At 39.5% G+C, this 26,106-nt stretch overlaps 3 protein-coding genes, 1 long non-coding RNA gene and 7 other non-coding genes across 14 annotated transcripts; 10 read left to right on the forward strand and 1 right to left on the reverse strand.

Annotated features, from left to right (window-relative positions):
* The first annotated feature begins 931 nt into the window (after positions 1-931).
* b3gat3 (beta-1,3-glucuronyltransferase 3 (glucuronosyltransferase I)) lies at positions 932-6,076 on the forward strand. Its single transcript, XM_040140884.1, has 8 exons — positions 932-1,059; positions 1,427-1,534; positions 1,797-1,977; positions 2,073-2,256; positions 2,367-2,528; positions 2,789-2,875; positions 3,771-3,974; positions 4,266-6,076. Exons 2-8 carry the CDS (start codon positions 1,441-1,443, stop codon positions 4,362-4,364), a joined length of 1,011 nt encoding a protein of 336 aa, XP_039996818.1. The 5' UTR covers positions 932-1,059; positions 1,427-1,440; the 3' UTR covers positions 4,365-6,076.
* Positions 6,077-8,498: 2,422 nt separating this feature from the next.
* Positions 8,499-14,235, forward strand: sb:cb1058 (uncharacterized protein LOC394209 homolog). Of its 2 annotated transcripts, XM_040140356.1 has the most exons (3): positions 8,499-8,590; positions 10,463-11,260; positions 12,937-14,235. In XM_040140356.1, the coding sequence occupies exons 2-3, from the start codon at positions 10,556-10,558 to the stop codon at positions 13,084-13,086; spliced, it is 855 nt and encodes a 284-aa protein (XP_039996290.1). In that variant the 5' UTR covers positions 8,499-8,590; positions 10,463-10,555; the 3' UTR covers positions 13,087-14,235. The 2 variants fall into 2 exon arrangements, with proteins under 2 accessions (XP_039996290.1, XP_039996288.1); XM_040140354.1 differs by lacking the exon at positions 12,937-14,235 and having other exon boundaries at positions 10,463-12,928.
* A 1,482-nt stretch (positions 14,236-15,717) lies between these two features.
* LOC120797109 lies at positions 15,718-22,345 on the forward strand. 3 transcript variants are annotated; one of them, XR_005708456.1, is made up of 14 exons: positions 15,718-15,779; positions 15,860-15,966; positions 16,583-16,616; positions 16,886-16,917; positions 17,401-17,457; positions 17,652-17,688; positions 18,041-18,091; positions 18,445-18,493; positions 18,700-18,740; positions 19,406-19,473; positions 19,651-19,714; positions 20,616-20,653; positions 20,885-20,939; positions 21,154-22,345. It is a non-coding gene; the product is annotated as an uncharacterized LOC120797109 (long non-coding RNA). The 3 variants fall into 3 exon arrangements; XR_005708455.1 differs by having other exon boundaries at positions 15,736-15,966; XR_005708454.1 differs by lacking the exons at positions 15,718-15,779; positions 15,860-15,966 and having other exon boundaries at positions 15,978-16,616.
* LOC120797788 lies at positions 17,504-17,572 on the forward strand. The gene has a single exon (XR_005708576.1). It is a non-coding gene; the product is annotated as a small nucleolar RNA SNORD27 (small nucleolar RNA).
* Positions 18,168-18,232, forward strand: LOC120797786. Its single transcript, XR_005708575.1, has one exon. It is a non-coding gene; the product is annotated as a small nucleolar RNA SNORD29 (small nucleolar RNA).
* On the forward strand, positions 18,554-18,623 carry LOC120797789. The gene has a single exon (XR_005708577.1). It is a non-coding gene; the product is annotated as a small nucleolar RNA SNORD30 (small nucleolar RNA).
* LOC120797794 lies at positions 19,126-19,251 on the forward strand. The gene has a single exon (XR_005708582.1). It is a non-coding gene; the product is annotated as a small nucleolar RNA SNORD22 (small nucleolar RNA).
* Positions 19,506-19,580, forward strand: LOC120797791. Its single transcript, XR_005708579.1, has one exon. It is a non-coding gene; the product is annotated as a small nucleolar RNA SNORD31 (small nucleolar RNA).
* Positions 20,748-20,822, forward strand: LOC120797793. Its single transcript, XR_005708581.1, has one exon. It is a non-coding gene; the product is annotated as a small nucleolar RNA SNORD31 (small nucleolar RNA).
* Positions 20,984-21,056, forward strand: LOC120797790. Its single transcript, XR_005708578.1, has one exon. It is a non-coding gene; the product is annotated as a small nucleolar RNA SNORD31 (small nucleolar RNA).
* An 11-nt stretch (positions 22,346-22,356) lies between the features above and the next one.
* Positions 22,357-25,632, reverse strand: arl2 (ADP-ribosylation factor-like 2). Its single transcript, XM_040140403.1, has 5 exons — positions 25,422-25,632; positions 24,998-25,108; positions 23,869-24,031; positions 22,689-22,769; positions 22,357-22,540 (listed from the first exon to the last, which is right to left on the reverse strand). The coding sequence occupies exons 1-5, from the start codon at positions 25,484-25,486 to the stop codon at positions 22,406-22,408; spliced, it is 555 nt and encodes a 184-aa protein (XP_039996337.1). The 5' UTR covers positions 25,487-25,632; the 3' UTR covers positions 22,357-22,405.
* Between the last annotated feature and the right edge of the window lie 474 nt (positions 25,633-26,106).

Raw genomic sequence — 26,106 nt, forward strand, 5'->3', positions numbered from 1 at the left:
TTTTAGAAAATGGTTACATACCCTCACAAAATCACAAATCCTTCTCTTGGTCTTTTCTCTATGTGTGTGTGTGTGTGTGTGTGTGTGTGTGTGTATGTGTGTGTGAGTGAGAGTGTGTGTGTGTGTGTGTATATATATCTATATCTATATAGATATAGATATATATCTATATATATGTGTGTTTACACACACACATATAAAAAAGCTTGTGGATCCATATTCATTTTCATTTCTTGGCCTTTTACAGGTGAAACACTTTTTTAAACATGATGTTAAAAAAAACAAAAAAACTCCCATGTTTGAGAGTGAGTGTAGTCCTGTCCATAAACGACAATGAAAGGGAAAACTAAGTCATTCTGCCTTGTCAGTGTTTTATTTGTATGTTACAAATAAAGGAAAGTTGTTTGACTTTTCAAAGGATGCCCTTTTTTTCGTTTATGATTTTATGATTAAGTCCAAAAGGAAATTAAGAAATAGAATGGTTAAGTATGATTTAAAAAAATATGTGGAAATCATGACGTTGTGAGTCAAAAATTACTATTTTAAGTCAGTTACGAAACACTGTGTAAAGACTGAGATGTCAAGTCAATTATTTGACTCACTAAGTAAAAATTTACAGAGAGTGAGTTACAATTTTGACTTGGTATCTCAGATTTTTGAAAACTAACTTTTTTCGTCTTTATATAATTTTCTAGGTGGAAATGGGCGTCGAGAGTAGTGTATATATTTTCATACATTAAAATAGGGGAACCGTTACCTGAATGGTGCCAATAAATTATCCAACATTTTTGAAAAATTGGCGACTGTGCAGGAATCATATGGAACTAATTTTAATTGGGCACGTTCTGAGGGGACTCTTTACTATGTTGCATTGAAACCGGAAGTTGTTGGTACATTGCTGCAAAAAAAAAAAAAAAAAAAAAATGTCCTAGCTAAACCGAATGAATGGATGCTGTGATGCACTGAGGTGCGTTTACTCACATCTTTCCAAGATGACATGAACATTTAAACTCATAATTCAACCCTCTCGCTCCTGCCTTTATCGAATTCCCGCCTCTGGTAAGTGCATGGAAATGATAGTCGGAGCTATTTTCCCTTAAAACGAATAGTCATGCTAATATATCTTAGCTTACACAGATTTATCATTCAGTGTAATGCATATTCATATCAGCCGACCTTCTCAGGAATAGCGTACACAAACTTATCTTTAGCTTCAACTTTTGACACTTAGTCTCACAGAAAACGTAACGTTAATATTGCTGAATGGGAACGCTATCCCCCTTAGCTAGTTAGCTAAATGTTGAGCAACTGAATTTTGGATCATTTTTAGAATAGACTAAAAAAAATAGAATAAAATCAAAAAATCCTTAAAGTAATACATTGTTACTGGAGATGTTTTACATGTCTCATATTGTCATCCTTTCAGCTGGTCAGGGTACCATGGCAACAAGGATGAAGCTGAAGCTGAAAACTGTATTTGTGCTCTACTTCATGGTCTCCCTCCTGGGCCTCGTCTATGCACTGATGCAGCTTGGTGAGTGGACAGCACACAGTCTCATTCAAGACTTGATCCCATTAATACATAAGCCCAGTTCATTGTGACATGGGCAGGTAACTTCAGGGAGTGTCAGAAATAAATACACTCATTAACTTTTGGTAGAAATACACTTGGGAGGCACTGTGCACTGCCAAATATATCCCCATGCCATCGGTATACATTTAGAATGTAAGAAATTGGCTTTTTGCTTTTGTACATAAGGCTGCCTTTGTCTGTTTTTCTCCCTGATGCTTTGCAGGACAACGGTGCGACTGCACAGAGCATGACATGCCAAAAGACCGAACCATATCTCGGCTGCGGGGGGAGCTGCACCGTCTTCAGGAGCAGATGAGGAAGTCAGAGGCGACCAAACAACCCCAGAAACAGGCAGCCAAGCCCTCTCTGCCCACCATCTTTGTCATCACCCCAACATACGCAAGGTAGCCTTCCTTACCCTATCTCCTCCCTCCTCTGTTACTCTCCATCTCCCTTCACACACAAATGCACCATTCCTCTGATTTCCCTCACTGTCCAGGCTGGTGCAGAAGGCCGAGCTGACTCGTTTGTCCCAGACATTCCTCCATGTTCCTCAGCTCCACTGGATTTTGGTGGAAGACTCGCCTCATAAGACACCACTGGTGACTGACCTCTTGGTCAAGAGTGGCCTGACCTACACACACTTACACATGCCTACTGCCAAGGACCGCAAACTCCAAGAGGTGGGTAGAGACAGGGCAACGATTTGTGGAGACAAAAAACATATCAGTCTGTCTACATTTTTTTGTTTTCTTCAGTTTGAAACAAAGACAATGCTCATTCTCCACCTCAGGGTGACCCCAGCTGGCTGAAGCCTCGTGGAGTCGAGCAGAGGAATGAGGGACTACGGTGGCTGAGAGAGGACAGGAGGGCTCAGCCAGGTGGAGACAACCAGCAGGGAGTGGTTTACTTCGCCGATGATGATAACACATACAGCCTGGAGATATTTGAAGAGGTGAGTGTTGTGAATGTGTTTATTTTTATTAGCTTCAGAAGGGGGTTGTTTATTTGTTATTGATGTCTACAAAGTTTATAGCTGTGAAAGTGCGTGCGTGCGTGCGGGGGTGAAGTCTGGAAACCATTTACATGCAAAAGCAGAAAAGAAAATGCATGCGTGTGTTTGTCTCTCTCTCTCTCTCTCTCTCTGTGTGTGTGTTTGTGTGTAATGTCCCATGATTGAACAGGAAAAACAAATGTCCTCTTGTCTTGTCTCAGATGAGGAGTACCCAGCGAGTATCAGTGTGGCCAGTTGGGCTGGTTGGAGGGATGAAATATGAGAGGCCCGTGGTTGAAGGAGGAAAGGTGGGTGCTTTTTGTGTTCTGGTTTGCCAACTGTGGAACTGAAACGGGTCCAGGGTTGATAATTTCGAAGAGCCTGCGTTTTACTTCATACAATAAAAGCAAGAATTAATTGGCCAAATTACTCACAGCAAAAATATTTACTTTTGTGTGACTCCTGAATGGGCTTAGTTTCTTTAATATTAAATCTTTAGAAATTAAAAAAACAAAACAAAGACTTTGCTTAAGTAATTATTTTGTGATGTATTACAAACAGATAACAGTGTTTTGACAAAAAAAACCCTCAATGTCCACTTACTATCTTTTTCCAGAGCTGTCAACTGCATCTTACAGCTTTCCTCAGCAGATAAAGTTCTCTGTTGTCATGGAGATAAGTCTCTCGCTGCTTACCATGTGACAGAAATGTGGGACTTTGGCCATGACAACTGAGCAAATCCATCTGCCGAGGAAGACTTGCAATTGAAAGCTCCTGAGAAAGGTAGTAAGTAGACCATGAGGTAAGATTTGATAGGCTTGTGATGAGCTACTGCTTCCAAGGTTGAGAATGAACTTGTGCTCAAACAATATGAGCTTTACAAAAATACACATCATTTTTTATTAGATTTTGATCAACATATATAAAATTACATTTGATAAAGTGACTACCTCTGTAACTATTTCTGACTCATATTCATTGATCTTTGTTTTCTGAAAAAAAAAAAAAACAGACCATTGGAAAAAACATCAGTTACACAAACCAGTACACCATATTAAAGCTGATATCTGTGGGATCTTATAGTATCAGCAATTCTCTTCTCTTAAAGTCTAATGGTTACTTTTAATGTCTTATTAGAGCCACTTCAACTGAGTTATTAGCAACAATGCATTTCTTATTTGTGTTTTTGATTATTCTTCTAAGGTGGTTCGCTTCCATACCGGATGGCGTCCCAGTCGCCCCTTCCCAATGGACATGGCCGGCTTTGCTGTGTCCCTCAGACTGGTCCTGGCCAATCCAGAGGCTTGTTTTGATGGAGAGGCACCAATGGGCTTCCTGGAAAGCAGCTTCCTTCAGGGATTGGTTACCATGGATGAACTGGAGCCCAAAGCCGACAACTGCTCTAAAGTATGAGTGACCAAATTGTGAAACTTGTAAATCATCTATAGCGAAAGCTAGCCAAGGTCAAAATGTGTGGAATGTATGCCTGGTCTTTGGTGACTGCTTACATGTGTGTATTAGTGAAACTCCTGGAAAATAGATCTGTGACAGGGAAGAAATATGTTAAATATGATTTCCTTTTTATTGAATTACAGATAGACTTACTAGTTGCAGTTATTTTAAAAAAAACTTAAGTATTTGATTTTATATCCATTCTTTATGTGTGTGTGTTTGTGTGCGTGTGTGTTTGTTTTTTAGGTGCTGGTGTGGCACACACGGACAGAGAAACCGAAGATGAAGAGAGAGGAAGCTCTGCAGGCTCAGGGACTGGGTTCAGATCCTGCTGTGGAGGTCTGAGGAGCACACGTGCACGCACAAACACACACACACGCACACACACACGCACAAACACACACACACGCGTGTGTGTGTTGTTTATGTGTATATATATATATGTCTCTGTGTATATATACATATATATATATATATTGTAAAGCATATTCTGCTGTTTAATGCTGCATATGTAACTGCGTTGTAAATACTGTAAAACAGAAAAAATATCTGTTAGAGGTAACATTGAAATTTACCTGGTTATTACCATTTGTTCTGTTGGGTCAGGTAGTAAATGTACATGTATGTGTATATATGGAGTGAGTGTGTGTGTGTGTAGTTGTAATTGTGTTGACTGTATGTTAGTGTACGTATCAGGGTTCTCTTTGGTTTTAGTGAGTTAGATGTCTTTATTTAGCAGTACAGAGGATGAGTTCAAACAATTGCCCGAGGGGGGCGCCAATTTAAAAATGTGAAAAATCACGCAGTTACACCACCAGTAAATTTCTGCTTAAAGCGGGAGAAACAATCCATCTCACTACAGACTTGCCTTCTAGTATCATTTGTAGGTGTTTTTACATGTTGTGCTCAGTGCAAATCCTGCAGTGTAACCCATTCCTGGCAGCAGGTACATATTTCTATGGGTTACACCGGGTCTGGGTCCATCTCCTTTCTATGTTCCCTTTGTTGGTTGTATCTGATCTGTACCCAGCTTTATCAGTTAAGCCACCAACATCTTCTCTGATTTCTGACCGAGATGCAGTTGCCATTGAGTAACTTTATTCATGCATGGCTTCAGTTTTTGTGAGATTAGTGTCCATAAATCCATATTCATGTTAGTCACATGTCAAACAACCCTCATCATCATCATCATCATCAGAAGCATGATCATAACCTCTGTTTAGCATTGAGTAGCAAAGATAGTACTAAGGTGCGTTTTTTGACAGTAAACAATATTCATAACAAACAGCAGCCACGAAACATGCCACACAGTGAAAAAAGCCTAGTAACTAGTTGTTGCCTTATCTTTATAATGCTCTGATACACCTGATACACCTGTCCAAACACAGGTAGTACAACTTAGCAACACTATGAGGCAACACAGACATAAGGAATACAGAGATGCAATGGTTCCACACCCAGTGTAGCTTGTGTTACAGCTCAGAGCGCAAATGCTAGTCTCATAGCATAGAAACAACTAGTTCTAACCAGCATTTTTATGTGTTTACTTTTAGTGATGCTTTTTAGAAACATACATTTTGTGGAATCCATTTAGAATCTCTGAATAAGGGAACAACACTACTGACGCTCATATAAATTCTTTATCCAATAACAGAATTTAAAACACACCGTCCATGTACATTTCCACAGAGAAAAACACTTGAATATCCCTTTAATAGACAAAAAAAGTCTCTGGTACTTTACATTAGTAGTAGTTCAAAACTTTATTTGAAAAAAAAAAAAAAAAAGCTTCAAATTTAAATTGAACTACTCGATGTGTGCTTGATTATCTTTCATGACATCCTCAGAAATTGGAAGAACGAAGAACGAGGTAACATTCAAGTTTAAACAAGTGCTCCTCAACTACTCTTGTATGATACTGTAAAAACAGCTAGTGCCTGCCTACGTGTAATTAGTGCCTGTGAGTCAGTTCTCCACTGGTGTATAATGTATTTATTACTGTAATATTATTTACATTGTATAATGTGATGATTTCTTTCCTTGGTCTTGAAAATAAACCTAGTTAGTGTAAAACATTTTGTCATTGTCTCTTTTCAAACTTCAGTGGTACTTGCTTACCTGTGAATTGTCTTCGGACTTTGTCTTTAACTGTCAGCAGGCAAAATAGAGGGGAAACTGAAACAATGCAGCTAAACAGACGCTATGTTTAGTTTACAGACGAAGAACAAATTTTGCCTTTTCTGTGCCGCTGCAGATGAAATGTGACCAGGTCAAACTTTTTGCATACAGTTGGCTGCGTTTGTCCCTTTTTCTGTATTTATGGCCTTGCAACACATTTTGGATTCTCACGACAACCTGTTCAAGAAATGCTGACTTGGCTAAGAAGTTGAACAACCGTCTCAACTGCCTGCTTAATTTGCCCTATTTGAAACCCAGCCAACAGCACACCTGTTCTCTGTCTGAGTGTTTCTGGCCATACACATACGATCATTTACTGGTTTTAATGTGACTGATCGGTGTACATTTCAGTAGCCTGGGGCACAGCCGTGACTTAGCAGTGTCGCACTTTACAGACTTGTTTCTCTCTACCTGATTTCCTGCAGTTTCACCACATCAAAATCAACACCAATTGTCTAACTACAGCAACCAAAAAGTATATCTTGTCCCTGCTCGATAGTGACCATGGCAACCTGCTCCCAGCATCTGGTGCCGTCATCAGTGACGATACCAACGCGGGTGGGGATTCTCCAGCCTCAACAGAGCTGAGGTTTTTACAGGCCTGTGTGATTGACAGCTGTTACGCCCTCTCTGCAGGGAAGACGCCCGCTTGGTGACTATATAGGGAGGTGTGAGTCTACCTCATCCCACAACACACTCTCACACAGGTCTTGCAAGATGAAGGTGCACTGGGAGGTGAGTAAGAGGAACTGAAGTCAGAGAGTGAGACACACGCCATCTTTGAACCATGATGATTCACTTACAGACATACATATAAAGTGCAATTGTCTGTGTGTGTGTGTGTGTGTGTGTATGTGTGTGTACCGTACATCCCGAAGCTGAGTTTAGTAGGCATGGAGATAATTACTCAACCCACACACATAATCACAAAGCTGAGTAGCTCTGACGCCCTGTCCCACCCAGACACAGTGTTTACCATCCAAACAGTGAGATAACATTTAGGGACCAAGCTCATTCATTTTATCTAAAGACACAACTACTTTCAATGAGTCTATACCTTCTTATCAGCAAAGAGTTGTATTTTAGACACATTAGTGGTAATTTATCTTATTTCAGTGTCACTGATATTTCTCTTAAATGTTGATAATTTTGTTATTAAATCGAGTTAAAGTATTGACAACGCCACAGCTCAGCAAATAATGGTTACTGATGACGTATTCATGGAGGCATGCTACTGTGGGATTTTGAAGGGGACTTATGCACGATTTGCAGGATTACTAACAGTTTATCAATGTGAAAAGGTCCTTTAGCTTCATCCATAGTCAGCTGGCTCTATTGAATGAAGGTAATCACTTTCATGTCCTCTCATTTCAAACGTCCTGAGCCTATTGATATTCCCTTAAACTGAGACAAGTGTGTCAGTGACCCGATGGGGGTTATCACAGACATATTGGTATTTTTGGCTAAAGCCTGACCCATGCTGGACTCCTGAGGCCTATATCAATATTTGAAAGTTAGAAAACAATATATGTGCTGAGTTTTGTGTTTCAACATAAAATATAACATAAACTTTATTGGTAATTTATTGGTACTCCCTTAAGGGGGTTTGACATTAATTAAAGAGAAATGAATGATTGTGAGCGCTACAAGGGGAAAACTACCACCTGTTAATATAAAAGCTGATACGGGAGAATACTTCAGGTAGACTTAACAGTTATATGGTCCCTTTGTTTTGAATGGGTGTATGAATTGCAGTCATTCCTATGAGTTATACGTGTTGAGGGTGGTTGAGTGCTCAGCTTTTGAGGTTAAAGCTGAGTTGAAAGTCACATCTGTACACTGTAGGTTTATCTCTGACAGCTGAGAACGTTCATGACTAATGACTGATAGCCGCGGATATCAGTAGCTGCTGATAGTGTAGAGTAGGATGTTTGCCTCTGCTGGTATGATGATTTGTGAGTTGAATTTTTCCAGTCCTTGTTGAGTACACCTGTGTGTTGTGCATGTGTGTGTAGGCAGGAGTATATGTGTCCCTCTGTCTCTTGTTTGTGTTACAGATTTGAAATCGCAACTTTATGTCAATGTTTGTTTAAGGATGTAAAGAAGAGGTGTGTGGTTAAGCAGTAAGAGCCAGAGGAAGATAGAGAGAGAGCGAGACAAAGAGTCCTTGATAGTGAGAGTGCTTCGCCGCATGTGTGTGTGTTTGCTCTGGTGACGACAGAAGTGCAGGTTCGGGCAGGGTTTGACTCGTGACGTTGTGTGTTAGGGGAGTGCCCTGAGCTCCTAGCGCTCAGTCACTCACTCAGACTCGCAGTCACACACACACAGGAGATATTGCTCACCAGTTCTCTCCCACACACACAGAGGGAAAGGAGACAACAGCAAGGTACTAGGTAAGACTTGCACATCTATGTAAAAAAATCTTCATTTCGCCCATTGCTACACTATGACATTCTTTTATGTGTAAATGTCATGTATCTGTAAGTTACTTTATGGAATTGAAGAAACCCGCATTCACCTTTACCGCTCCCTTGCTTCTTCTTTTAAAAAATGGCTGGATGTTTCTTTCCTTCTTTTCATTTTCAGTCTTGTTTTTCTAATTTTCTCCGTGTTAAACTGTTTACTATTAATCATTTGGTTTGCTTTCTCTACCTTCTCAACAGTATTTCATTAAAGTTTAAATGTGGCTCTGGTCTGTGTCTCCTATGTCCTTCTTCGCTCACTCTCTGTGTCCTTTTTTTATTTTCCTTATGTTCAGTTACACTTATGTTCATCTTTACTTTGTAATCTGAGCCAAAGGCAGATGCTGTGAATTGTGACGGATTATGGGACATGCTACCCACACCTGGCATATCTGTACCTGTTTAGCATAAATTTCCCAGAATGATTTTGTCACTCCACAAAATGCATTTATCTTAATCAAGCTCCCTTTTGGTCTCCTTTTTTTATTTATTGAATGTGAAATTCATAAATGCTGGCAGGTAGATTTTTTTTTACCTTTGGACAGAGCCAGGCTAGCTGCCCCCCCCTGTCCACTCTTGTGTTAAGCTCAGCTAACCAGCTGCTGACTATAGCTTTATATTTACCGTGCAGAAATGAGAGTGGTATTCATCTTCTCATCTTATTCTAGATAAGAAAGTAACTAAGTATTTACCAAAACTATTTTATTAAATGGGAGTTGTCTGGAGTGCTTGTCTTTAAAATAGATGCTGAATTTTTTGTTTGCTAAAAAATGGGGGACCAGAGGGTAAAGATAAATTATCTTAAGGGATAAACTATAATAACAAAAACACATTTTTGCATTGGATTGAAGTGAAATGTAGATACTGATATGAAAGATCAAAATGCAGGCCAAAAGAACAGTATTTGTGCACGTTTATAGTGTAAGGTTTGAGGTTGAAAAGGTATAAAGGGTTATCACAGGGGGCAGAAACCGTTAAGCATGTTTCACTTTTGGTGACCACCTGATCAATGATGTCACAGCAGGGTTTTTTTTTGTCCTTGGTAGCTGATAGAAAACACCTGCTGTGACATCGCCGATCCCCCCTCCGTTAGTGTAAGACCAGCTTCGTCGTTTTGATTTGTTTTCATATTTGGTGAAATGAGTGAATTTTGTCCCATCCTTTTAACATAATTGAGAACAAGACAACGGCTGATTTTGACAATGAGAGATAGTCAATAACAAGTCATTGATTTTGGCTGCTGTTCAGCGTCCAACCGGTTAAATCAGTGTCAAAGTCTGGCTCTTTGTGTGCATGTGTGTGTTTGTCTTCAGTTGTAGGTACACTGTGTCTTCATCTCTGACATCCAGTTATCACCACAACCCTGATAACATTGACTCTGACCTCCAGTCTCACACACACATGCACATATTTACACACCCACAGTCAAGTCAAAGTAGAACTACAAGTGCAAAACACTCTGACCAAAGGGTGATAGTTGGTTATTTTCCTCCGTAAACATCTTGTGATGTTTGTATAGCAGACCATCCTCGGCAGCAGATCCACATAAAACATGCGGATACTCGCACATACCCATTATCTTCCATTTTGGTCTCATTTCATGCCATTCCTCTCATTTCTCTCCACTTTGTCTGCTTTTTTATTATCTATAACCTTCCCTGAACTTTGACTCATATGAAATTCTATGAGCTACTATGAAATGATTAAGATTGTGAGCGAGAAAGAAGGAGACCCAAAGAGTGAGGGTGAGAGCAGGGTTATGTAATGGCATTAAACCAAGGCCTCTTGCCGCTTCTCTTTCAGAGGTAACCAAAAAAATAGAAGAAAAAGTGTGTGAAGTAAGAGTGCAACATAGGACACAAGAAGTAAAAGAGCAACAAGACGGAAAGAGAAAAGATGACAATTGGCAAGAACTCCAGGAAAAGCTCAACCAGGAGCTCCATCCGGGCCCCGAAGTTTCTGGATAAGTCCAGCGGCTTCTACGGTCGCCTTGATGAGCCCGAGACCACCAGAGAAGTGGAGGAAGTGAGGGAAAACGAAGTAGAGGGGAGAGGGAATGGGACGGCAGATGGCAGCAGAGAAGGGAGAGCCATGAGTAGCCCAGCCCCAAGTGTGGTGCACAATTCTGGTGCAGAGGAGAGGGAAGACGCCGAGGCATTTGACTTCAATGAGGGGATAATGGAAGACGATGGCGAAACTCTCCTGCGCAGGAAACCCAGCCGCCGAAGCAGCAGGTGGAGAAGCAGCTCCAGGAGGAAACAGAAGGAGGGGAGGATCGAGGAAGATGCAGACCGAGACGAGAAGCCCAACTTAAACACGGAGACTTCGGTTGACCCCCACGTCCTGGAGGGCACCAGGGTGATGGTTGAGGTAGAGATGGAGAAAGTGATGAAGATGGAGGGAGAAAATGAGAAGGCGGGAAAAGGGAAGGAGCCCGCGCTCGTTCACTTCCCAGTCCGGGAGGATGAGGACGACCAGGTCCTCATCAGAGACAAGAAGAGGGGGAGAGAAGAGGAGGGAGAGGAAGAGAGCAGGATGAAGAGAGAGCAAGAGGAGGGTATGAAGGCGGTGAAGAGGAACACAATGAAGAACTACCGCAAGGTGAGAGAAAACAGACAAAAAAAAATACAAAGTGAGAGCCTTATGTTGTTTCTGTCAATTTGTTATCAACATATTGCAGAAGAACACTTATTAACTTCCGCTTTCTGTATCTCACATTTACATAAATTCCACATTCAGCCTTACCCCACCTGGTTAAACTTTAATCCCCTGAAGGTTACATAATTGAGTCCTCAGAGTTTGTGGAACAGAGGGTAAAGTTCTCCCTCAACATCCTTCACATACTGCACACTGGGCTATTAATCACCGTGTAAACTAACCGTGTAAAATAGAGTCAAGGTACAGCAGCCATTGGTGCATGTCACCAACACAGTAAGTAACTTCTGACAGGATTTTTCCTTTACGTCATGTTTAATGACATGAAAAAAATTAAGATGGAGCAGAGGTTCTACTAATGGGCTTTTAGCTTTACAAGTAAACCAGCAGTGGTGCACCTGATTCACAAAGTCCTAAAGATTTTCTGCTCCCACTGAAACACATGCACAGAGGTGACATTCCTGTGGCTCCTGTATCATGTCCTTTGATCAGTGTAACGAAGTATGGCAGCGGTGACCTGCCTACTAAACCCACACCATAAAAACATTCCACTGCTGTTAACAAATCAGCTGGACCCTCTGGCCTCACAGTCTGACCTCCTGTCAGATTTGATGACAGTCACACCGAAGACACTGACTGTGCCTGAAGAGCATTCATTTCTGACTATAAGGGTGAGTGTAGCTAGGATACCTGTATGTTAAAAGCAAGTATCCTATTTCTGCTCACTCTCTGTAGCTGAGAACTACTGGTTGACTATTCTTGAGTTGAACAAAAATCACCAGCTACAGTGGTTCCCAACCAGGGGGTCCCAAGATAAATCTGTGTGGTCACAAGAAGATAAACAGGCAAGAAACCTGAAAAACTGTAGTTTTTCTACACAGAGATAGGTGTATTTTTCCAAATGTTTCTTTTTGCTGCTATACAGCAATAGTTTTACATCTTCAGTTACCTAAACAGTTTTCAAATAGAGTCAACTTTTGTGACATGTGCAACCTGTACTGAGGGGTCATTGGCTGAAGAGGTTGGGGAAGCAGTCGCTTCGAGCAACACTACAGAGCTAATATGGCTGATATTTATAACTGTCAAACTGTTTTCATCAATACCTGAGACTGAGACCATGTAGTTCCAGACAAAATTGCTTTACTAGCACCATCATAAAGTTAAAAGTTTTATTTGCCCAGTGCATTGGCTAATGACCAAATACCCGCAAATCTGATGCCATTTCCATCAGCCTTGGTTGTACTTTTTCTTAAGTGCTGATTAGCACCTGTTAGCATGCCAACACACAAAACAAAGATGGTAAAACATACATGTTAAATATCAACATATTAGCATTGTCACTGTGCATATATTAGCATTTAGCTCAAAGCACCAAAACCTCAAAGACTTGTAGACTCGTCTTGTTTCCATGACATTCACTTAGCAGCAGTGCAACAAAAAAACAAAGCAACTGCCTTCATGATAACTAGGTGTTTAGTATTGGTACAAAACTATAAAGATGCTGTATGACTGTATACATCTGTTTTCTCTCACACTTCTGATCATATCTAGCAGTCATTTTAAGGTCAACCTTATTGGCATATTTTTGACCTTGCTAACCTTTACCCTCCTCTTCCCATCAGGCCTTGGACCGAGCATTTCGTCGCGGCTGGGAGGCTTTCATCACCAACCTCTACAGTGTCACGCTCACACCTGTGACATCATCCTCGCCACCTTCACCTTTGTCGAAGAAGCAGCTAAGGAACAACTCCTTGTTGGCTGAGATTCGGTAGTACTGGAGACCAACATGGACGATATAACCAAACCCTTTCTAATATGTTGTTCAGTTTTACTTTAGGAGCTGGGGGAGCCAAGCTGTTGATTTTACATTGACGTCTATGGGACTGGCTTTAATTCTAAAGCCCAGTCTTTATGTGACTGAGTTCAGCTGATTCTGGTTCCCTTCTTCTACGTTGCTAATTTCAGGTTTTAGTCAGGGGTGTAAGAATGTCTTAACATCTTAGCTCCTTACATCTGGTCCACTAGTAAGCTTGGAGTACAAATAATCTCTACTTCCTTTGGTTTAGTACTATGAAACTATAGCATGTTGATGTTTGACCAGAAGGAATGGAAAATTTCTAAAGAGTAGCGATGACTGATTAGTGAACTTTTGTTCCGATAATATTCACGTCTGTTTGGTAATCAGTGCCAATTATTAAAGCTAATCAGTAATCAGCTGTTGATAATAAGAGGAGGACAAACTCAAAAAGGAATCAAACTAGTCACACACATTTGTACGTTAATATTCGTGGAGAAATTGCAGTTTTTATCACATTTTATCCATTTAACAGGTTTTCCCATCTTTGTGTGCACAGAAATACACAAGAGATGTCAGGTAGAAAAGCTTAACAGTGTTTGACTTCCTCATGAGATAAAGGTCTTCTCGGTGTGTGTTCTGGTGGAGGTTATTTAACCTGATGGAACAAGACAGGAGAGTGTTTGCATCTGTGTGTTTGAGAAAGAGAAAGCGTTTTTAGAGCCTGGTCATGAACCTGTACTAAACACAGCACCAGCACCAGCTGTCTTTTGATTGCTAGATTGAAGTTGCACATCAATTTTTTTTAAATGTGTTCTAATTTGAACAGAGTACCCCAACCTAAATGTCAGACAGTATTTAAGAAGTATTAATGATTGACCCTTCTTAAAATGTAAAACAATCATGTTTACAATAGACCTGCTGCAATTTCCTATTATCCACTATGTACTTGCTTTTTTTATATTACCTTTAGTGAATTTAGTAGTAGATTGGATAGGTCGCAGGGGAAAACTTCTCATTATCATAATAATGTCTGTCTTAAAAATGTGTCAATTTTTATAAAAATCCTTTTGTATCCTTTTCGAAGCTTCTGAAGTCTTAAACTATAACAAGAAATGCTTTTCTGATAGCAAATAAAGACTGAATTTATTGAACCGGTTGTATTTTCATTTTTGTAGTAAAACTGTATAAATATCAATCGAGACACCTGCATTTTAGTTAGCTAACGTCAAAGTTATTATTCTATGGATGAATCAGAATGAATGAAATGTCAAACACAGCATCACACCATCATGAGGTAACACCATGGCAACAGTTGCCATGGTGTTCCACAATGAATATGTGACTTTTATCCACTGAACTCATAGTTGACACTTAGGAAAAAACTCAGTAATAATTTTGTCCAAGGTCCAAATATAATCTAATCTAACTATAAGGGAAACACTGAATATACCATAATAAATTCCATCTTCTAATCCTGTTCTTACACTATGGTATATTTACAGATATTCACTATGGGAACATGAGCTGTATATATAGTAAATGGAATAACAAAAGTACCATTTATAGTTATTATGCTACTCCTTTAAAAATCTGTTATTATTATGATTAGTAGTTGTAGCGGTAGTAGGGATATTAGACTGAACATAATACATACCACAATGAAATAGTTCAAAGTTAAATACTTATTACAACCATAAAAACATACAACTGAGATTAAACTCTCTGTTTCTACAGCACCAGTCTAAAAGGGTCAAATTCCAGCAGTACTTGTAGTATTATATATATATATATATATATATATATATATATATATATATATATATATATATATATATATATATATAAGTATATAATATATAACATAGCACAAGGAGTAACTTTATTGTGAGACCTAGTTATTTTGACTAAGTCTGTATGCTAGTGTTGTGTTGTTGGAGTTTTGGCTCTTTAAGCCTATATCTCTTCTCTACTGATAGTAGTTGAAGTTGCCCAGAAATCCCTTGTCTGTGTCTACACAACCAGGACACACACACACACACAGACAAAAAACAACAACAACAACAAAAAAAGAACCCTAAAAATATCATAAGAGCATGTATAGAGCTGTTTGCAATAATAATAATAATAATAAACTGGCTACAGATAAGATGAAATACAAACTATGCACATTTGGACTATGTGGCGATCAAAATTATGTAAGGTGATTATGTCTCTACGTTTGTATATGTTTGTGTTAACCGTGTGTGGTTGTGTTTGCAGTTCATCATTATTATTATAGGCATATTTGCATTTATTTTTGGCTGATTTATTTTGAAAATGCTGAACAGAAACTGATGCAGCAGCAAAAGATTAAATGTGGTTCACCTTAATAACCCTCATCTTGGCTCATTTTGGTACTAATTTCCATAAAATGAATAGTTGATTAATCTTAAAATGGTTTATGGAGGATGGATGGGGGCATGACACGGTTCTGCTTCTAAAGTGGAGGCTTATCAGAAAATATTTTAGAATTGCTATAGGTGTCTTGGTCTGCAAGAGCCACGCCGTGGCTGCCATCTTGTGGATGTGAAAAATATTTCCTATTCTTAACGGAAATGGCGCAATAAAAGAAACTCTTTACGCTTTCTTCACACGTGTCTTCGGCACAAAGTCTTCGCTCTACAAGCGGTGAGTTTAATAAATGTAAAACAGTTTTCTCTGTCAAGTTTAATTTATCCATAGCTACATGTAACTCGTGGAAATGTTAGCGTGGTTTCCACCCTGGTTTGCCGGGCGGGGGAGGAGTCTTTCAGCCATGAGATAAAAGGCAGATGCACCGTTTCCTTCTTCCACTTCCTTCTGTGGTCTGGCCGAGGTAAGAGTGTGCACATTTTTTTTCTTTGGTCAAAACGCATTCGATTGCAAGTTTATTCATTGTAATAGATAAAATATACTTTTGTGAATATGTTGTCTTTACTAATACAGGATATATGCAATTAAGGGTTATGCCTTTTAATCTATATTAAAAGATAAAAGTACTGTTTTTAGCTAGCAACTTATGCTTGGAGTTTGGATGCAGCATCGCCCTGAGCTGAATTCAATCCTTAACCATCCGTCAGTTAGACACAACAGTGTCATTTAATAGAATTTGTTAACAAACTATAACACGTTTTTTCTAAATTCCGCATGTAGTATTTGTGCGAAAACTCAAGGTGAACTTATGTAAGATCAGACATGGCCACTGGTCGTCTGGCGCGGTTGCTAGCAGTGTCTCTCAATGATGATAATTTTCACAGACCTGTACTGAATGACTGTGATTGCACTAAATTATTCTGATGCGAGACGCTTTTTAAATCAGTATCTATTCTACCGACTCATGGCGGCCCGAACACGTTGCACGGATCGGTCACGTGTTGGCCGACCAGAGGAAACTCACTTGCTAGCCGCAGCCTGCTCAAGCAATAATGTCCGCTCACTTTTGCTTTTTATAGATGGAGTGCGATCCAGAAACAATTTGCTGCAAAGGTAACTATTTTTTTTTTTTTTTTTAATTTCTGTGACTCGTTTACATTGCTTGATTGGACATGCCTTAGTGCCAGATTTAAATAATGTTGAGGTTGGAATAGCATGCTACAATGATGCCCTACTTGAACTCTCTCACTGAAAATCTTTTGAGGAAACTTAATCTTTCAAGATCCTGAGTAGCATGAAGCTACTATATTAAGTGTGCACGTATGAAGCTGCCCGCAAAACCCCTGAAGTGCTCATTTAATTTTTTTTTTCCCCCTCTTCAGGTATGAGAAGAGTGGCAACTTCTCTGCAGAAGGTAATTTGAACTCATCTTTAGTAATTTCAGTTTGTTCAGCAACTTTTGTTTTATAGATCATCCTTAAATTGGCTCTATTGTTCAGAAGCTCAGTGTGCTGCAGTGATGAATCCTTGAACTCTCTCTTACTGAATCAGCCTTTGAAGAAACTTCTTTACCAGATTCTGAGTAGCATATGGGCTCCACCATCAAAAATGTAAAACACAATCATGGTTATTTTTGTCTGAGTGCTTCATGGTTGAAATGAGATCTTGCTCTAGATGGTTAATGTCTGTATCAAAGATGAACAAGAGTGATGGATTTGACTTAGACTAAAGCTAAAAGTAATAAAGTTCCACAAGGGCCCATCTTGATCTGGTTTCAAACAGACAAGCATGTGCCTAACTTTAGTGATGCAAAATTTTTATTCTGATCAGCCTTGCTAATCTGAAACCCCAATTTTACCTGTCAGTTCTTGGTTTACCACTGATTTTTCTTTTGCAGGCTATGCTGCGGTATCCTTTCACTTTACAGCTCAAAGCAGCTGTAAAGCGCACTGAGGTGAGAAGACCAACTTATTGCAGGCATTTATTCAGTAGCTGCGGTATTAACATGATGATTTATTAATGACAAGCATATGCCTGAATAAAGTGATGTCATTTTATAATCTGATTACCTTTTTTAGTTGAGCCAACTGAAAATGTTTAATTCTTAATATGATTTGCTTATTGGTGTTTCTCTACTGTAATTATTAGGCATTTGAGGAAGGATGCTCCCTTGAAATCTCAAGATGTAAGTTTGTTTTTGTATAAATTTTTAAAGTTCTATCAGAAATGCCTTTTTTAATGCAGTATTTTTGAAATGCAGACCAATCTCTCAGCACTTGAGCTACTGTCAGCCCATTTAATGCACTTAACTTTGGCAGTAACACAAATATTCCCAGTTTCCCCACAATGTTAAGTCAATGGAAAAGGTGTTTCTGACTGTTTGAAGGGATGAAATGGGGTAATACCCATCAAACGCCTGGACGACTAATGTCACATGGCAGTTTGTCACCAAAGCACTGATCAGACATTTGACCCTTGATATACCACAAAAGGTTATGGTTGAACTCTACTCAACTTTACGCCACTTTCTCTTGCAGGGCCTTTTTGATTGGATACTTGAAGAGGAAAGCATTCAATGAAGTCTCCTGGTACTTTTTTTTTTTTTCCTCACTTAGTCCTTGTTTTAAAGTATATCTAAAGACTACATATCCTTTCACAATGCAGTTCCAATGATGATGAATCTTAGCTCACTTTGATCCGATGTGAAACGACTAGAACATCTGAGCAACTGCATTTATTAACAACATCTGTCAACTTTGACTTAAAAATTACTTGTTAATTTGCTTTTAATGCTGCAATTTTAGTTTAAGCATTCTGCTATAAATATAGCAACTTGATCAGTGGCATGATCTATGTAACTAATTATTTATTTCAGACAATTTAGAAATGAACTGTGGTTTCTTCTGAATATGTAGTAAGTAAACTTGTCTTCTGACAACAGATGATTCATTGACCACTTCAGCAACATGACTAAGCTGTTCTAGTTGAAGGTAAGATGTTAACACACACCTATGGAAATGTTACCAAAATCTCTTAATTCCAGACATTTTGAAAATGATGATATATATTTGGAATCTCGTTCGTCTGAACTGCTGTTGAGAAATGGAATATCTGACGTCTGTGAATGTAAACAGTTGCTAGTATGAATTTAGTCACCCTTTTTTGCTTGGACCTGACAGTATCTTGTCTGTTACAGGTACTTGTTTGGAAGATCTTTTCTCGAGGGTGTCTGGCCAGGTGAGCGAGTCCTTTGCATATACTCTTGTCAGGTGTGTGTGTGTGTGTGTGTGTGTGTATGTGTATGTATAAAGGGCAGGTTCAGTTTTTCATAAGTCTTACAACTATGGTCAGGTGCCCATATGAATATTGAAATTCGCATTACTTGCTGTAGCCACATAATTTCAAAGACTTTTGAATGTATTAATGCAAAATGAGGACTTTGTCACATCACTTACATTGGAAGCACATTAAGGAGGGATCTTTTAATGGCTAGTATGAACAGAAGAAACGATTACAGCAAGTGAAATCTCTTCCAGTGTTCATAAGGCACCTGACTGTATCATTAAGATGAAGGCCTTTTTTTTTTAAAAGTGGCAAACAACGGCTCTGTTACACCCAGTTTCCTTCATGATGACACCCGCACATGTCTTACGCCTTGTGTCAATGCCAGACCTGAAAAGGTGAACCCACTGGTGTGACCTTGGCAATAAGGGGAAGACCCGTTGGGGTTACCAACAGTCTGAATGGAAACGATCTCAAAACGGATTGGGGAAACAAATTGAGTGGAATTAAAATTCTAATTTTTCAGATTTGATGATTTTAATCTCAGGCCCATTTTTAGAAGACAAACATGAACCAACTAGATGTAGTATGACTTTAACCTTTTATTCTTAACATTTAAGGTTGCTATTAATGCTGACGGGGGGACAAGGAGGTCATCAGGATTGACAGATCTTGTCCCAGAGTTGAGGTAGGTATCTGGTGCAGTTACTGACGATTATTACGTAGAGGTGATGAGTTTCTATTACCGCCCCAGTCTGAGAGTTTGTGACTGATTGGTATCCCCTCTGATCACACAAGTTTTTAGAGAGAACTTGTCAGTCACACTAATGAAACTGTATTGACTTACCGTTTTCACTTGTTGTAGGTTTTGAAGATACTCCCTCTTCAGCTGTTGGGAACATCATCAGACACCTGGGACTGTGCTACAGGTAAATGAGCAAATGTGCATATATTTGACATTTCTGGGAGTGTGGAAATGATGACATGTTACCCATCCAGTCAAGGGGCTGGGTCTACACTTAACCCATCCCTTAACTCCTAGAGCTGGGCCTCTACTCCTGTTGCCCTAGTATGGCACTGAGGACCCTGACACCCCCCCCCCTCCAGGTGTAAGGTGACCTGCTTGGAGTTCTGATGGAGTGTGAGAGCTGGCTGTGAAGGCATGACTGAGACACCACTACTGATCACATTCCTGAAGCAAAATCCTACATTGCTGTAAACGGAGAACCTAATGAAGGAATAGGGTGCTCTGAAGAGTGATAAAATGAGCAGGACATCTGTCATTTTATCAGCAAATAATGTACTACTCTTTAATTTTTTTTTTTTTTTTTTTTGGTGCTTTTGTAATGAATTGTACCTTAACTGACAACCCTTGCTGCTGAATTTAAAGTCTGTAAAAGTTGAATTAGGTAACAGGTTTGGAATGAAAATGTGTCCTGGCAAAGAAATGCAATACTGAGTAATAGAAAAAGGACAAATAACAATGTGGCGCAATTTTATAAAATTTTTAATGCAAAGGGTTCAATACCCAAAAATGACTTACATGGCACCTAAACAGCCCAAGGGATTTTAAAACCATTAGAATGGCCAAAGCAATTTAAAACTTACTTGATGACTTAACAAGTCAAGTAATTATAACAAAACATTAGCAGCTAAAGAGATCACTTTTTCTGCAGCAATGATGCAGATTGAACGACATAATTTTGATTTAACTGCTGAAGGTTGAAAGTGGGCAAATGCATATAAAGTTTGGTACAATGTAAAATAGTTGTGTAGTTATCCCACGAAACTGAACTTTTTGTTCTAACAATTTAATCTTCCACCCCCCAGGTCGAGCCATGTGCAGTGCTTACTGTCAGCCAATACTGGTGAGTAATATTGTAGTTTGAATTGGGACACGTTGAGGTTTCAGAATGTGAATCCTTTGGGGTTTTTTTTGTTTTGTTTTTTTTTAAGTCTGAAAGTTGAAGTGATGAGTTTCTAATTACCGCCCCAGTCTGAGAATTCATGACTGATTGGTATCCCCTCTGATCATAAGACTAAAAGCTTTAGGCTCTTTGTGTTTAGACAAATTTATAAACTGTATTTTCATGTTTCAGGTCAAATCAGCATCCAAGTCTCTCTGGAATTCTGCCCACTGCTTTGGAGTGTGTGGTAAGAATTAAACTTTATATTTATATAGATATAATTTTGTTTCATCTGGAAGTGATGAGTTATTTTTACCGCCCCAGTCTGAGAATTCATGACTGATTGGTATCCCCTCTGATCAAAACTAATTTAACATTTTCAGTCACACATGGTAAGGGTGTTTTTTTTTTTTTTTTTTTTTTTTTGCCAACCATTTCTAAGATGTCGTCTTGTTTTGCAGAGTTTGGCCAGAACTTCGACGCCATCACGAAGATAATCAGTCACTGTATTCTTCCAAGATTACTACAGTTAAGTTTCTGTAGAGCTCAAGGGATGTGTCCGGAATACTTTAATTTACAGAAACATAATCCAGCAATTGACAATGTATCCAGCAAACTATGCTGTGGATTTGTTTTTGGGACAGCTGTGAAAATGTAATAAAGCATAAATTTTTCAGTTAAGCTTATTTTGTTTGGTGTAAATTTGTATAGTGTCATTGAGCTCATCACAGTTCCTGATAAAGGCAAAAGCTTTTTGCACTCAGAATTAAGAAATGGGAGAATTAGAAATTGCCAAATAGTGATCTTTGTAAATGCTATGACAAGCTAGAGTTTTCAATATCAGCCCATAATAATAATGACTAATAATTTCAGCTCTAATAGTAAAGTGTCCAGTGCATTTAGTCTACTTCCAATCCTCCTCGTTCAGTGAATCAGTGGGAGATTTGACATCAGCTGTAGTTCATCCAATTTTAAGAGGGTTTTAGTATTGTCACAGTCGGCATGAAGTGTTTCATATAGAGAAATGAACATTGTATGACTAAGGAGTTATACAGTCAAGATGCTTTGAAATGATTGGCATCTGACCTTCGGGTCACATTTACCTAGAAAGGGGCATCACCATAGAACACAACCCTTAGAAAACCTGTGTTTTGGCATAGTCCCACCCCACTAAAAATGGAACAGCTATACTATGCAGCATTGTACATCAGAATATAACATGTTAAAGGATGTTACCTGTGCATGCCCTGGGTAACAATGACATCTTTACTGAGTAGGCATTTAAATTTATTAAAAAGACAGCGAGGCACCACCAGAGTATAAGTGTCATTACATTGCATGCATACAGTTGTTTATCAACAAATGTAAGGTTTCAGTATGTTTGAAACCACCTGTTAGTTTTAAATTCTCCCAGTTTATCTCCCCCTCGCCATAAATTTGGATCTATTGCCTGTGTCAACATAAAATGAGAAAATATAAAAGCCATGTTTGATTTTAGTGGTCATTGGTCAGTGACAGCACCGTTGTCTGCAGATCTAGTGACTGCAAACAGCAGGTGATGGAACAAAAGTACTTATTGAATTTTTTCTTTTGATACTTCTGAGTTTGATAGTCCAAAAATGAGCCTGGAGTTATGTCAGAGCTCGCTATACATGACAGGTGCGTTTTTTTTTTTTTTTTTTTTTTTTTTAAATCAGGGACACGAGCACACATTCAGTCAGCTGTGAAGATCCTCGCAGAAATATCGTCTAATAGCCAGTCCACCCCAGCTAACAGATTCTCTCCTGTTACTGCACTGCAACCAATGATGCACCAGTGATGACTTTTAATCTCACCTAGAGCCAGTGCCTGCAGGAACAAAACAAGAAAGTGATGTACACTTTTGGAAAACTGAAGTGTGATATAACGAATTTGAATCAGTTCTATTACGATTGTAATCCATTACATTAGTTAAATACAGTAAGGAATCATTGCAATGTATGTGTTTAAGTCTCACCTCTCGTATCGCCTCTTTTGACAGTGCTCCTGGTAAGTCCTGCTTGTTGGCAAAAACCAGCAGTGTCGCACCAGCTAACCTCTGCAGGGAGGAGAGGATGAGGACAGAATGATACCGGACATGTTACGAACAAATAATCACTGACGTGCTAACGGCAGCTTGATACTCTCCTGAACTTGAAAATAGAGCACTATTTGGATTTCACACTGGTTTTCTGAGTGTTTACTCCTCCAGAAATTGTTTTCAGGAATGAGACATGTTGCTCAAATTAAACTCAGATTGATGGAATGTCACAGTAAGATGAAATCTCTTAACTATCTGCTACTACAGCAAAGACAAACCATTCAGTGTCATATTTATAGAGATGGTCGTCGGGGTTAGTGAGTAACTGCCAGTTTCATGTATCCAGGAACCCACTTCTCTGATCTAAAAAATACTGCAAGCCCATTAAATATTACACTCATACCCTCTGTGTAGATTCCTACCAGGTTATCCTTGAAAAAGTAACCACTAAACCCTATGAGCTTCCTTATATAGAGTTTCTGCAGTGTTCATCCAATTAAGACTTTTTTTTAATACCACAAAGTATTTCAATACCTTTTTCACAGTCACACCAATCAAAATTACAGAAAACAATAAGGCCTACAATTATTTATGAATTTACTGACATATGTTTTTGTCAGTACTGCGGTACGGCATTCCCTTGTAATATAATCAATTAACATGACCTCTACCCCTACTGAACAGGCATGCAGGGGTCAGGGGTCAGTCACTGATAATATTTCTTTTATAAAAGTCAGAGCTCGGTTAAGACTACAAAGACAGGCAAAACTATCCCAAAGAGAGACAAAATGTCTTTGTGGTCATTTTGTCTTTCTGTCTAGGGGGTGGCTTTACTTGGACCCAGATAATAAGGAGAAATTAACCAATTAAAAAATAAATAATTCAAAATTCATTAAAGTTTTTTACTGAAATCGATACTTTGTCTATTTTGAGTAGTAACTGTCTCCTGGCAGCTCAAAGTTGTACCTAATGTTATGGTCTACTGCAGGCAAAAAAAAAATATTCAAGACCTTCACAAATGAAATTTGATATTTTAATACCTCCTAAGGCCCCTTATAGGGGACTGAATTCATCCTGCAGATACCGTTATGGCACCAGTGTGTATAATTTAGTATACCTCCTCCAGCAGCAGTGCACCGAGTTCCCGCCTGCAGTCCTCCAGTCTGAGTCTGTCTGCACTGTCCACCACCCACACCAGCCCATCTGTGCTCTCAAAGTAGTTCCTCCAGTAGGAACGCAGTGACTTCTGACCTCCTACATCCCAAATATTCAATTTAAACCTAGAAAACACACAGAGAGACAAGAACATGAGGTCTGTGGAGTAAGACTGGAAAAATGTAGCTTGACAACGGACCCTGGCTAGGAAAAATACAGGAAGCCTGACTGTGGAAAAACGGGGGGTCCTATAAAAAAAAAAAAACAATTTTGGCAACTGATACTTTACCTAATCAGTACATATCCATGTTTTTTCCTCGGTGTTTAAGTCAAGTAATCAATTTTGACAGTTACAATACTGTGCTACTGTTTTAGGCACTTTGGATGTTTATATTTCTTATCCGTAACCAGCAGGGAGGTGTCTGATCGGTCCTATATTCATTTTGCAGTGTGACAACGGGCTCAAACACGCAGCCAAAGGCATTGGGAACTGTCTCAAGAGACAGGAGTCCTGCACCAGATGGTCTGGCCCCCCGCACAGAGCCCCGATCTCAACATCATGGAGCCAGCCTGGGACTACTTGAAGAGACAGAAGACACTGAGGCAAGTTCTCCAAGATGCCTGGACCCAAGTACCTTAGAAAGACAGCGCACAAGTGTACCTAGGAGAACTGGTGCTGTATGAAGGTCATTGAAAAATTAAAACCATTCTGGACATTATTTTTGAAAGCACCCTCACTTTACTTTTGGTGCCTAAAACCTTTGCACAGTACTGTATGTTTGGGGACCATATGAGGGACTTTTTGCGAGACAAACACAAAGCACCGATTGCCCTCAATGTTTTAAGAAACTGCACCAGTATTTCAGAAAATGTCTTTGAGCAATGGGCCTTTTTCCTGCCACGTATCATTTCGTGACTTAGGAGAAGCTGTTCTCCACCTAGACTCTGTCTAAATACCTGCAATGGAAATGACCTCTTGAGAAACTCTGCAGGATGTGTGATGTAAGGTAGAAAAAAAACATTCCTGTATGAATGAGTGTGATCTCATGCTGTAATTCTGCTGTGTGTGTGTGTGTGTGTGTGTGTGTTACCCCCTGTGCTCCAGCGTTTTGATGTTGAAGCCCAGGGTCGGGGAGATGGTGCTGATGTCCTCGCCGTTAAACTTCTTCAGGATGGTCGTCTTTCCCGCGTTGTCCAGGCCTCTGCACGAGCCGGGTTAAAGAATAAACTCGCCTGACGCACCGGACTATTGAATAGTTCATTACCGACAGCTTAACTGCCACTTACTGCTAGTCCACCTACGGTGCTCCATGGCTAGCAAGGTAGCATGATACAGCACAAAAGGCAGAGATCAAACTTCCCAATCACAAGACCGGACATGATCTAAACATAATCGGCTATAAACGGCTGCTCTTGGTTCTTCTGTTATTGACGCAGGTAAAGTTATGGTAACGTTACTACATGAATGCTACTTTGTTCCCAGCTAAGCTAGTAAACCGTTACAGACAAGGATACAACATCAGAAGCCTCATCTCCCGCTCCTTCTGCTTCATCTTCTTCAAAATCGTCAGCAAACCCATCGCAGCGCTGTCCCGCTGCCGTTATTGAAATAGATACTTTTACAGATTTACGGTTTAATATGAAAGATGTTCGGTATCCATGAGCAGCATCGCGTTGTAGGAAGCAATTGTAACTCTAATCCCGCCTCGCCTAGCCACCGATTGGTCTTTTTGGTGAAGAGCGAACGTTGATTGGTTTTGGTAAACGTTCGAAGCCGGTTGATTGGTCAGCGATTATCTTAAGGTGTGGCCGTGCTGTAGAGGAGCTGCGCGTTTGTGTGTGTTCGGTGCCCCCGTGTGTCCGTTGCGAGAATAACATTTAAGGCAGTGAGGAGATGTTCGTACTGTCGAAGCTTGTCTCTAAAAATATGCAGAAAAAAAAGACGGACGTGTCTCCAAAAATAAAAACTGAATACATGCAGTATACGATCATATAGTTGATGCAATTTTCATAGAATAGAAAACATGCTATGCATTCAGCCAGGAGGGTGCGAAATGTTCATTCTTCACCTCGGAAATAGTAGTTTGACAAAACGATATTAACTGTAACCCTTTCGGTCCCTGTCGGAAGAAAAATCCAGGAGAGCCAGTTGAAAACTCCAGGAAAAGCTAGTAAATGGACAATGTGTGTTTAAAAAAAA

This window comes from Xiphias gladius, chromosome 12, assembly GCF_016859285.1.
Source record: "Xiphias gladius isolate SHS-SW01 ecotype Sanya breed wild chromosome 12, ASM1685928v1, whole genome shotgun sequence".
NCBI lineage: Eukaryota > Metazoa > Chordata > Actinopteri > Istiophoriformes > Xiphiidae > Xiphias > Xiphias gladius.